The following is a 12,599-nucleotide window of genomic DNA, read 5'->3' on the forward strand; positions in this document are numbered from 1 at the left end:
CTAAACAGAGGTCCGTTGATAGAGCACTTCAGAACCCTCTCTCTCTCACTGTTTCTAAAACAGCAATTTGTAAACTGCTTGAGGTTTGAGATGACTGTTGTTTCTCAACATTTTGCTTGTTTCATACAAATTTATTGCTTCTAGTAGATATTTTCTGTGGTGTGTATTACCAGATTGTGGTCACTCTATAGCTTTAATATAAAGACTCTATTTTTGGTTCGTGTTGATGTGTTTCAAGGATTGAAGTTAAATAATGTGTGAGCATTAAATAATGTTAATAAAGTTAAATAATGTCCACCATCTTTTCCAGGAACGTCCAATCATTTTTTTTTTTGAGTCCAATCATTTTTTAAATGTAGCAATAAACTAGATTATTGCAATTTTGACTTATAGAGTATTATAAAAGTAGCTGAAAAGTTACAATCCTAATCTGTTTATAAAAATAATAGGTCTGGTATTTTTGTAGTCATAAGTGGCCAAGGGTTAAATCAATAGGAACCAAGGAAATTTCAGATATGTACATTGAAGAAAGGCACTAAGAAATTAAATTAATATTTTCCAAAAACCCCCACGACACAAACACACACACACACACACACACACACACACACACACACACACACAGAATACTACCCTAGGCCTGCAGAATTTAAAATCAAGAGACTATTCTGTTGAATAGATTACATATGCAACACACTGATTATCAGGAATGTAGGTTTATTTCATTAAAAAACAAAACAAAACAAAACAGATTCATCCCCCAAAGAGTACTGTATCCTTTAAAGCAGCAGCAATCACAAGGCACATATGTACAAAATACCTCGGGCAAAATAGAAACTAAAAATTAAAAAAATATGTTATTTAAAAAGATGTTGAAGACCATTTGTTAATATGAACATATATTATAAAATGACATTTTTAATATAATTTTATTCCTTTCTCTTTAATAAGAGATGGAGTAATAGCGTAATATTTTTGTAGTACCTTATGGCACATATCACAAACATTTATACCACCCAACTTGGTTTGCTAAAGAAAAAACAAATAGCTGAAACACAGCTTAAAAATTTTATTTTTAGTGCTTTCACATCTTTTTTAGATATCTGGAATTCATAAACTGAAAAGAAATAAAGGTCTCATTTTCTTTAGCTTAGAAAAAAAGCTTGTAGTTATACGTCCCTATACAAAAAACAACACATTCTAGATATTCTAAAATATCAAGGACATGATTTCTATTTTGGGATCATCACAATAATCCTCCTCTGAAAACAGATTAGAAGTCAACACATAACGAATGTACAGGTCAATTATACTAAAATAAAATCGCATTTGATTTAAATTATTGCTCACTTAGGAAGTATAATGACTATTCTCTGGTTAGGGATGCTAAGATTCACTGTTAGAAATGGTGCAACATCAGTATTTAGTGTATATAAAAATTCTAGGATTCAAATATATTATAATGAAAAATTTATAATGATCACACATAAAGTATTCTTTATATATTAGCCACCATTGAGCTTCACATGACGAAGACTGAAAAAGATGTGGTTGAATTAGATCTTCAATACATTTTGTATCATATATGCTGAAGTGCCTCTAAGCTTTAATGTTGCAGAAAATTTTCTATGAGATATTAAGGAGTGCTCACAATCTTTATCATTAGAAGGGAAAGAAGATACACTGAAGCTCCATTTTTAAACAATGACAACAAAAAAAAGAATATAAAATACTAGTATTAATAAAACGTTTAAATAGTACTAAACAGCACAATTTAAATATCAATTATATGCTGTCATTAGTTTTTCTCTTAAGAAAATCAGTTCTTGGGCTTTTGGATTTGTTTTCTTTTAAGTACCCAGCATCCTTTTCATGGTCATACACTGAGTCGATATCCACACCATCTAGTGACACCCTATGTGGTTCCCGCAGGCCCCCTCTGGCTCACTCTGCAGTGACTCAGGTCTGTCTGCATGTTGCGTGGTGAGAGGCCACCAGGCCCCAGACTAAAGCAGCACGGTCTGGGCCACCTTGCTGATTGTGGTCGCAGCTTTCTCTAGTTCCTCTTCTGTTTGTTCCACTGTGACCACAACCCTAATGCTGAGAAATAATAAGGGACACAAAAGACAGTCAAATGAGAGTCTATACCAAGGGTCAGCCTGCCACCTGTTTTTGTGAATAAAGCTCTTCTACTGGAACATGGCCTACTGTCCATAGCCACTTTCTCACTGCCCCGGCAGGGTTGCGTAGTTGTGGCAGGGACCTTGTGTCCTGCAAGCTGAAAGTATTTTACTATCTGCTATTTACAGGAGTTTGCCGTTCCCTGCCTGGACTAGTAGCGATCTAGTCAAGGTAACCTTGCAGTAGGGCTCTGCCCAGGGCCGGCAGGAAACTCTGTCCTTTAAATCTACCGCTGCAAGCAGTATCAGGCCCAAAGCAGGAAGTCAACGTTTCTCATATTAATGAGTGTGTGGTTGTTCATAAGTGTAATTCAATTAAGTCATATAGAGGCTCTACAATACTCTGATGCGAGGCAGAAATTTTCAAGTTTTCAGGAAACTGAAGACAAGAAATATCAGCCTGACAGGGCACTTCTACCCCTGTCCCTCTCACTCCCCTCTGCAAACACCTGCATCAGCCACTGGACACATACACACTGAGTTGGGCTGGGCCCAGAGTCCTGAGGGCACAAAATGACGGTGGCCCCTGTCCTCATGAAACACAGGATCACAACTTTGGATGGTGTAACTAGAACGGAGAGAGCAGGATCTTTAGGGTGCTTTCGAGCTGCTGCCAGAACAGTCTTCCAGAACCCAGCCCAGTGCTCCACGCCTGCACAGCGCTGACTTTGTGTGCTCTCGTGGGTCTCTCCCAGACTCTTCCAGGCTCCCTCTCCATGGTGCCTCTCAAACCTGTGCTCTGGGCTCCCCAGGTGCACCTGTAGGTCTCTACGCCACTGCAGACCCTGCTGGAAGGCCTGATGCCCACCCCAGCTTGTTTGATATGCTTGATTTTGCAGGCTTGGCTTAAGTGTCTCCTGTTCTAGGAAGCCTCAGCCCGTCCCAGGCCAGAACTAACCATGCCCTCCTCCTCTGTGACCTCCCTGACCTGTGTCATGACCCTGAAACCCTCAAGCTCTGGGTGTCGACCTTCTTGGACTACACTGTTTAAGTGCTTAGGGGACAGAATCAGGTGTTGAATGAACGCCAATTTTAAATCATGAGTCAAGGTGCCTTCCCACTGAGGGCTGCTTGAACCTCTGTAGAGGTTTTCCCCACTGTCACTTTGCCTTTCCTTGGGTGTTTAATACATATTTGTCAGATGAAGTACCACATAGTGCTTGGGCCAGAGGTGGGATGAGCAGCAACCCCCAGACTGTGCCCCCTCATACACACCGTAAGGACTATCCTGGTGGCGGAAACAGCTGGCCCAGCACATGCTACCGCAGCACAGTGGTAGGTCGTCGCCAATGCGAACCTGGGCTGTCCCAGTTCGTTCTTGGGATTGCAGATGTGTCATTAAGTTAATTACAGAGTCCTGAGGGCATTTTCAATTAAAATGGGAAAACATCTAGCTTAAGAACAGAAACAGGTGATGTTCTATCTTTTAACAATACACATTCTTCCTTATCCTGTGACAGTCGTTCAAAAAATTTCAAAACATAATACATTTCATACAGAGTTTAAAGTAGAAAACAATGACTCAGGTCATAATTTTAAGTCTACCAACCTTGGAGGAGGGAGATACTTCTCTTCTTTCTCCAGGTAGCGCGCCTGAGTTAACGCGATGCCTCTGTCCATGCACTGTATGAGGAAAAGGAATACATTTGCAACCTGGACTGCAGACACTGATCATTAAAACAGGAAGGTGCAGTGAAATGCTACTCTCAATAGTAGTTTTAATTCATTTTTCCAATTATAACTGCTAGAAGACAGAACAAAATACCACAGAATCATCTTGAGAGCACTGTTCTACAGAACTTCCTGCAATAATGGAGGTGTTCGCCCTGTGCTGTCCAGGACGGCAGTCAGGGGCCCACGTGGCTCTCGGGCACTTTGAGATATGGCTAGTGCAACTGTAACACTGAACTTTGAATCTGACTTAATTTAAACAGCCATAGGTAACTAGTGTTTACCACTTTAGGCAAAGCAGAGTTAGGACAGGGGGAAACAGGACCAACAAAGCCCCGGAGGCTAACCAAGAGCTGCACTTAGTAACGCCAGCAGAATCATTTCAGAGAGGAACTGCTCACACGTCAAATATCAACAACACCTCTGATTCCCATGTGCTACACTCGGACACAGTGCTACCAAGCACAGAAGAGTCTGGTGTCACATTTTGCACAGCTTTCCAATACATCAGCTACCTGCCAACATTTTTTAAAAAATTAAATAATCGCTATCAAAATAAAGCATAAAGTCAGACGAGGGTAATGGTTTATAAGGGTTACTCCTTGGGGTGATGAAACGTTTTGAAATCAGTGATGGCTGCACAACCCTGTGAGGATACTAAAAACCACTCAACTGTATACTTTAAAGAGTGAATTTTATGGAACGTGAATTGTATTTTTAAACAAATGAACAAACAAACTAACAGTCAGCTAGAGCAAGGGGTGTTGTAAAGGAAAGAACAATCACTACCAGCGTGTGGCAGTGCAGGTATTTGCCTGAAGAGGGGCCATTCTGTAAGCTGTGAGGCAAGGTTTTCCTCTGCTAGGAAAAGATGGAAAACAATGGCAGGCAATGTCTTTTGCTGATTCTACATTCTGGAAGTCTACTTGGAAAAGTTAACTCCTTCTGCAAACATCTGGACTGGCTCTGTTTCTAGTCCTGTCTAGTTAAGAAACAGTATAAACCATAGCTCAGTTTGTAAAAACTGTTTTATCAGGAAGTCAACAAAAATTTGGCAGAACTGCTCAGTTCTGCAAAGCTTAAACAAGAACTACGGTGTCATGATCCTTTTTTCTCTTTCAAATATTGAAAAGAAAAAGCAAAGAGGAACAGGACAAAAGACTTATTAAGATGGAAGCTGCAATGATGCAAAGAAACTCTAAGAGTTTTCCTCTTCCTTCCTACAAATGCAGTTTCCAGATAGTATTCTGTTCCCTTCCCCAGAGCCTGTTCTCTCCTCATTCAATTCTCAAGGTGATTTCCTGAAGACAGCCAATATCCAGCGGGAGCCCACAGATGTAATTTTGGGATCTGTGAATTGTCCAGACTCACTTTTTCTTTTTGTTATGAGGATAACCTATGTAAGAGAAGTATCGAGTCACTTGATTCACATGCCCTTTCTGAGTCTCCCTCTGGAACAGAGTTGCAGTAAGACCTTAGCTGTCGCTACTTAGTGAGAAAAGAACCGAGGTGGATCTGACTGGAACTGACACCCTGGCACCTAGAGAAGGCCCACGTCCTGTGACACAAAGTCACCCTGAGGGGGGTTGGAGGGGAGGCTCTGGGATAATAACGGCGTCACCACAGACTCCAACATAGGACATGCAGCTTCACAAGGCTGCTCTGGCGGCAGTCAGCGTCAGTCACACCACCCGGCAACTCAGTTAGAAAACAAACTCAGCTGTCACATGAAGGTAATGTCATAATTTGACTCTTACTAGGCTTGTCTGTTCTGCTTATATTTGTTATAAATTTGTTTTGGTATTACATTTGTATAGGAGCTCTAATTAAAAGGATGTTGTACTTCCTTTTATAGCTTATACATTTAAGTAATATGACAATAAAAACACCGAGGCAGTAAAAAAGGTCTGTGGGATGCTTTTCCCCTTTAAAGAGTTTTTTTTCATGTTTGCAGAGCTGCACCTGAGGAGACATCCGTGACATTTCCTCACCCAGCGAGGCGAGAGCCACTCCAGCCTGTTCATTCATAATCTGACACGTTTCCTTAATTAGGAATCTCATATTCTGGGTTTGGTTTTATTTTGTTTTTTTAGGACAACTGACTCTGGAAGGCCACAAGTTGCAAGAAGCTCTCCACGAATCAATGCTCCACAAATTGCAAGAAGCTCTCCACGAATCAATGCCTGCAGGTACTGTGGTTCACACATCGTAGGGTACAGGTCAGCTGAAGCCAGAGGCTGGCTTAGCACCACAGTCTCCATACTGAGCAGCCACGTGACTGCCTGCTGTGCCACAGCCGGGCAGGGGCACATGGCAGACTTGACCGTCACTACTACCCTGATGCCTGGCAGCACGGACTCAGGGAAGGAGCCTCTGAAAGGAACCGTCAGGACAAGCAGGACAAGGAAATTCTCAAATACATACTCCACGTATTTCAGATTCAAGTACAAGGCAGCACCCCCCTCGGTGCTCAGTGCTGCAGGGCCACTTGACCATTCTTTAGAAGGAGGAAAGTGAGGAGAGAGGACTTGGGTGAAAGCAGCTCTACTGAACAGTAAAAGGCCAAGGGATCTTCCCTAGTGATGTGTTTCTTAGTTAATAACTAAGGTACACTTAGTAGTAAGACTTTCAGAAGTCAGACATTTAAATCAAGCTCCCAAGTTAGGCATGGTAAAGGAGTGGCTCTTCTTCCTTCCTTTTTGGTTACAAGATTATTTCGACCTGTTTCTGAGCTATGCTGGGTGTTCAGCCCCAGTCAGCTGTCCGGTGTTGTGCGCCATCACCATACACAATGCCATCCCCACCTACATGTACAAAAGCCTGGCTTTGTAAATAGTAAGCAACTGGGTTTTCTGGAAGACTAATTATTCAGAGTGGAAGCAAAGTGTATTTTAATACAATGTGGCAAAGAACACAACTTCAATGTGAACTGAAAATTGACCCAATGGAATAACCTGCAGCCTGTCAGCAGAGACTGCTACAGACTCCACTGGGCAGGGACAGATGTCGGGAAGGCTGGGCATCGGAACAATTCCATGTCACCAGAGGGGTAACCACAATTTCTGTTGTACCCAATCTCTTAGGGCAAAGAGAGCATTCTTAAAAATGGCCTTAAAAATTGCTTGGGTTCAGGGTAGAAGAGTACGAAGAGATTCACCCGAATAACTGGATACTCACTTGAGTTACTATTTCCTGAAGTAGTTTAACATCTCTTTCTCGACACCCAGTGCTCTCTTCCAGCTGGAGGTGAAATGCTGGAGAAATGGACTCACCCACCACTTTTAATCCAGAAATGCTGAGGAAGGGTAACACACACACAAGCATAAATCCTCTTCCGAGCTCAGATTTCTCACATATAAATAATTTTACAAAGTCTGCATTAATGAAGGTGACAGAAACTTGGGACTTCCATGGGAAACATCATGTGGTGGGATTCCAGATCTGACAAAGGGAGGTAAAAATGCACGCTCTGGGCAGTGCTTCCTAGTCTAGGACACCCTGCAGCATGGCTGGGAAGAGGATTCCCGGTCCCGCGGGACCCTCCGGCTCACATTTCACAGAGAACACGTGCGTCATCCCCAGCCTCCCACCAGACGGTCTACGCGCCTCACCCACCTTGGCTGGGGCCAACCCCTCCTCGAGGGGCCCCTTGCAGGCCCACTCAGCCCTGGGCCTCTGTCCTGTCGCTTCCTCTCACCTGCTCTCTCCTGTTCTTGCACGGTTAGCACCAGACACGCCCGGTCCCAGGTCCAGGGGGGGCCTCCCTCATCACCCACTTTAGGGAAGTGTCTGCACCATCATTTTCTATTACCTCTGTTTCCTCCATGGATAACATATTATAATTGATAATGTTGCTTCCTTATTTTCTAAATCTTTAGTTTGTATCTTGTCTTTTATAAACAACAGGGATAATTTCTGACACTAAAATTTTATACTTTGATCACCAACAGTATATTTAGGTTGTAAAGCTGTCTTCTTGTGTACATGTTTAATTTTAAATTTTTCTTGAATTACAATTATTTTCTTCTCTCTTAGGATTAACAGCACAGAAATCTGCTGTTTCTCAGGAAGGAAGGGAGATTTCTTTAGGGGTGAAAGCCTGTATTTTCAAATGATTATTGCAGTGTTATGAGAACAGTAGGCCATATAATTTAGCCATGTATGGTTTGATTTCTGACCTATCTCCTAGGACAAAAAGAGTGATACATGTCTATTTGAAATTGGGCTAAACATTTTAAATGGCTTTCATTTAGTCTGCTTTACCTGGAAAGATTTGCTTTTCCCTTAGAATGAAATGAGCACAAAAAGCACTTGCTGGCATATTCGATTCTTCAAACATGTTTAGGACTCAACAAGCTTTTACTGAATGACTACCTGTGCCGAGTATCACATGAAGTGAGGAAGCTAAGCTCACCTGCCTTTCAAACCACCCTTGAACATCATTAATTTGTGTCTACTTTCTTTAAATGTAATGCATCACACTAGGATCTCTCAGTAAATCAGGTTGCAGATTTGAATCATGGAATCTTAGACTCTAGGGCTTCTGGAATATGGGGAAACCTTATAGATCAGTTGTTTTACTACTGTAGAAACTAAGAAATATGCTTTCAAAACCCATTTCTTAGGTGAATTTTGAATGTGTTAAACTTGTACACAAAGAAGTATTAATTGTTTTAGGTCATGTACTCTCAGGGAGAACTTAAAAAATTACTTTTCAAATTGCATTTCATATGAATTAAATGGCCTGGATTTTCCTTGATACAAACAAGGCACCTATAAGCCCAATCGAGCTTATTATTTGATCAAATGGGCTCATCTCACATGTTAGGTGGAGCAAGTTGGTGTGAGAAGGAATGAAACAAAATGCCCTCTTTCTGGCTGCCTGGATGCTGCATTAAAGTTTAACTAAAACCAAATGGACAGAGAATTATAACTTGAGTTCAGAAAGTTAGAAGTTGTGTTTCAGAGCCTGTTATACTTAAAAAAAGCATTTCTGGAGAGCACATTATTTACCATATTATTTTACCCATTTTACCAAATGGAAATACTAAACACTGGTCTAGGTCCTAGGGATAGAACAATCAACAGTTCAGACGTGGTCTCCATCATGTGCTTAGTGTGGGGAAAGCGCTGGACATGAATAATTATCTGTTAGAATTTAGGAGCTCTTCAAGATTCCAGCAAGGACCCAAAGCAGCATAGGCCGCTGACTTCCTCTCCCAAATGCAACCTCAGAGATGAGAGAAGCAAATCACTGATTAGAGGAGACTAAAAAAAATTACTTAGAACTGAACACTGAAAATACTTACTGCCTTTGAAATGTTTATCCTTAAGATATTTATTGGAAGATAATAACACCAATAACCTAAATGTAAAAAGCTAAAAAAGAGTAAAAAAACACAATTCAATGAAACAAGAAAGTAGAGAAATAAGGGAAAAAAAATCAATCAGAGAAAACAAAATATGAGTAAAAAACAAAATCAAACTTAAAAAACGTGCTGGGCAAAATCCTGGACAGATTATCATAAGAATGAAAACGACAGAAACAGAAAATAAAAAGGGGAAATAACAGACACAAGAGAGATAATCACAGACTATGCCCAGCCCAAAGGCCCCAAGTCTAGAGAGTCTTACAGAGGAGTCCTGCTCAACTTTGAAGACACAAATAATCAAGCCTGGTCTTATACAATGGCTCCATAACGCAGGGAAGTGGAAAAACTGCTCAATATTTTATTGAGGCTACCACACATTGATTCCTAGGTTATGTAAGGTTGTTGTAACAAAAGATTATAGGCCCATTTAAATTATAAATATGGATATAAAAATTCAAAATTCTAACAGGGCAGAAAAATATACTGTAATCAAGGAGGGATTTACTCAGGAATGCAAGGATGTTTTAACATCAGAAAATACAGTCATCCCTCAGTAGTCACAGGAACATTCTGGGTAAAGTGCCGTAGAGGTGGGTTTCAGTAGTTTCGAGTGTACATGAGAGGTGAGGATGTGGAGAGGGCATAAACAACTCTGGAAAAAGACTGGCTATAAAGAGAAGCAGAGCAATGGGCTAGTTGCTAGAGGGGAGTATGGGGCCACAGGAAAGAAGAATTTAAGACAAGATAGGGCAGGGTGTACTTGAATGCTAATCAAATGACTCAGGAAAGGGGAGAGACTGAAGAGAAAGGAGAGGAGACAACCAAAGGCACTTGGTCCTTAAGAAAGAAGAGCTGTGATAGATGGAGGAACGTTTCTTTGGCTATAACACGAGGGAAGACTGGTTCGGATACCCGCAGGTGTGCAGGTCTGTGAGGGAAAATGAGGGAGTTCCCAAGCGACAGCATGAGGCAAGGCTGTCAGCTAAAACTGGGTGGAGTGAGACAGAGGGTTAGGGATTTTGGAGAGAAGAAAAAGTGTGAAAGAACTGGGAAAAGTAGAGGATTGGATTTAAAAAATAAACAAATTAACACTCATAGAATAAAGGGCATCTGAGGTAGGTGTTCATGAATTGACAGTGACTCCAATGTGCTAGGCTGAACTGGTTTATTAATATTTCATAAGCCAATGTAACTGGAAACAATAATATCTCTCTACCATAAATCATACAAGGACTTTTGTTAGGATCAGAAAGTCAGACCCAACTTCAATTATTTCTCCCCCTACTTTATCGGGAACATCTGTGACCCACTTATTTATTAACTGTCCTTTTTAGAAAAGTTTCTAGTTTCCATATCTGGCAATAGGGATAGGACTTCCATGACTGAAAAGGCAGGTTTCAACTTGGAAAGGCAAAAAGAAACCACAGGCAAGGTGAGATCATTTTCTGTAAGATAAGAAATCTGCCTGAAGATGTCACTAGCCTCAATTTTTTTCTCAATTCTAGAGGAATCTTAAAGAACTACTCTTGTGTTGTTAAAACAAAAGTAAACAGAACACTCATAAGATTCACTTCTATTTCACTTGTTTCTTTTTCTTGAAGTAGCTTAAAATAAATCAGTAATTTTCTAAAAAGCAGCATGGACAGTATGAACCCACTGTCATCCTTTTATCCTTACAAGATGTGTGGAGATTCGCCAGTGTTCATGCTGGTTATTTCTGGTGGCAGCATGTTGTGTTATTTTTTTTCATCTTTGTTACCTTCTGTACTGCTGTAGTATTTTACCAACGAGCTTGTATCATTTTTAGAAAAACAAAGTTATGATATTTTAAAACAATGACAAAATGAATGCTCTGGTTTCACACACAGAGACAAATTTGAATGAACTGTGTTTTTGGTTTCTTAGCTGCAATTTAGACAAACTGACTCAAGCCTATTAAATGCACAGAAAACCAAAGAGGTGACATTCAAAATTTTTCACAAGTTGTTTAAATGTTGTGCAGATAAACTTTTGAGTTGGTTGAAAATATGTAAAACTCACCCTTGTAAAGCTTTATGAATTCGTTTGCACTTTTCCTTCAACACTGCAAAAATATCTGAAGGAAACAAATACATTAGTACATTTGGAAGACTGCATATACTAATCTAAAAATGTTTTTAAAGATCCAGTTCATCAATTTAAAATGCAGCAAATCCTTCTGCCCACTAATAACACATAAATAGACTGCCAGTAACTCCTCTGAAGGTCCCCAACTTTCATCTGTGGCATATACTAGCTGGCACCTGCTCACCCAACTTTCAGCAAAATCTGGGATGAGGTTTTCCACAACAAAACAATGGCTCTTGTTCTTATTAAGATACTATAAATTATCTGGCCAAGAACAAAAGGGTACAAATATATTAAATATTTCTGGACCCTAAACAATTTGGGAAAAAATAGACATTGCAGTAATGTTTATGATCTCTTCTTGATATTTTCACTTTCTTTTAAGGAAAATCCACAAACTGAAATATCTGAGGAGACAGGAGTGGCAGGTATCTGACAAGCAAGCATGTGAATGTGCACACAGAAACACTCACTTTTACTGATTCTCTGAATTAAAACCAATGCTGAATCTTTAGAAATTTATAAAATTTAAAATTACAAATACCAGGCCTGCTTTTCCATTTTCCTTTTAGCCTTTGGTGAGGAGGCGCTATCACAGCCCCAAACCACATTTTAAATTGAGTCGACTGCCCATTAAGCAAGCTTTAATAGTTGGTAAACCTGTATGGCCTCAGCACCAACTCATGAATCAAAGGCTGATGAGGAAAACTAGACAACAGTTATAAAATTACAAGTACCAAGAATTAGCATACTTCAGCTAATTTCTCAAAAAACCCCGAAAAACTAAAGGATGACTGGCCCAGAGCTAGTCCCTCCTTTTCCTGGCATCTCTGCCCACCAAGGGAGCGAGCTTTGCTTTGGCTCTGCCTTCACCTCCAGAAACACGAGAGAAGCTCTAACCCGAAACCCTGAGGCAGGGACAAAACTTCTTCACCATCATTTTTCCCATAAATTGCCAGATAACGTAATTCAGAGCCAGAGCTTTGTCTGGGAAATCATTTCCTCCAGCTAATTTCTCCAAAAAGGCAAACCAGCAGCATGGCTAACATGACTTGAAATATCTTTGACTTCCTGTGTTTAAAGGTTATACCTGGATTTTCTTCCATGATGTTGAGGGCCTCAATTGCAGCAGCAGCTAAGAGGGGAGGTAATGAAGCTGAAAAGCAGTATCCCTGGCCGGAAAGTCGCTGAGAAGAAACACACAAGTTATAAAACATAAACACTTTTTTTTGTCTTTGTTTTCCTTTGGCTAAAAAAACTAAAGGCACCA

General features: G+C 40.5%; 1 protein-coding gene across 1 annotated transcript in view; it reads right to left on the reverse strand.

The window, feature by feature from the left end:
* Window positions 1-721: 721 nt before the first annotated feature.
* SPTLC1 (serine palmitoyltransferase long chain base subunit 1) overlaps window positions 722-12,599 on the reverse strand; it is a 74,912-nt gene continuing 63,034 nt past the window's right edge. The window contains exons 11-15 of the mRNA XM_082657546.1: window positions 12,420-12,516; window positions 11,264-11,318; window positions 7,029-7,146; window positions 3,730-3,803; window positions 722-2,100 (exon numbers count right to left, since the gene is read on the reverse strand). Of these exons, the coding sequence (XP_082513672.1) occupies window positions 2,007-2,100; window positions 3,730-3,803; window positions 7,029-7,146; window positions 11,264-11,318; window positions 12,420-12,516 (438 nt within the window). The 3' untranslated portion in view covers window positions 722-2,006. The remainder of the gene's footprint in view (window positions 2,101-3,729; window positions 3,804-7,028; window positions 7,147-11,263; window positions 11,319-12,419; window positions 12,517-12,599) is intronic.

Source organism: Grampus griseus (assembly GCF_964374135.1).
Source record: "Grampus griseus genome assembly, chromosome: 6".
Classification (NCBI taxonomy): Eukaryota; Metazoa; Chordata; class Mammalia; order Artiodactyla; family Delphinidae; genus Grampus; species Grampus griseus.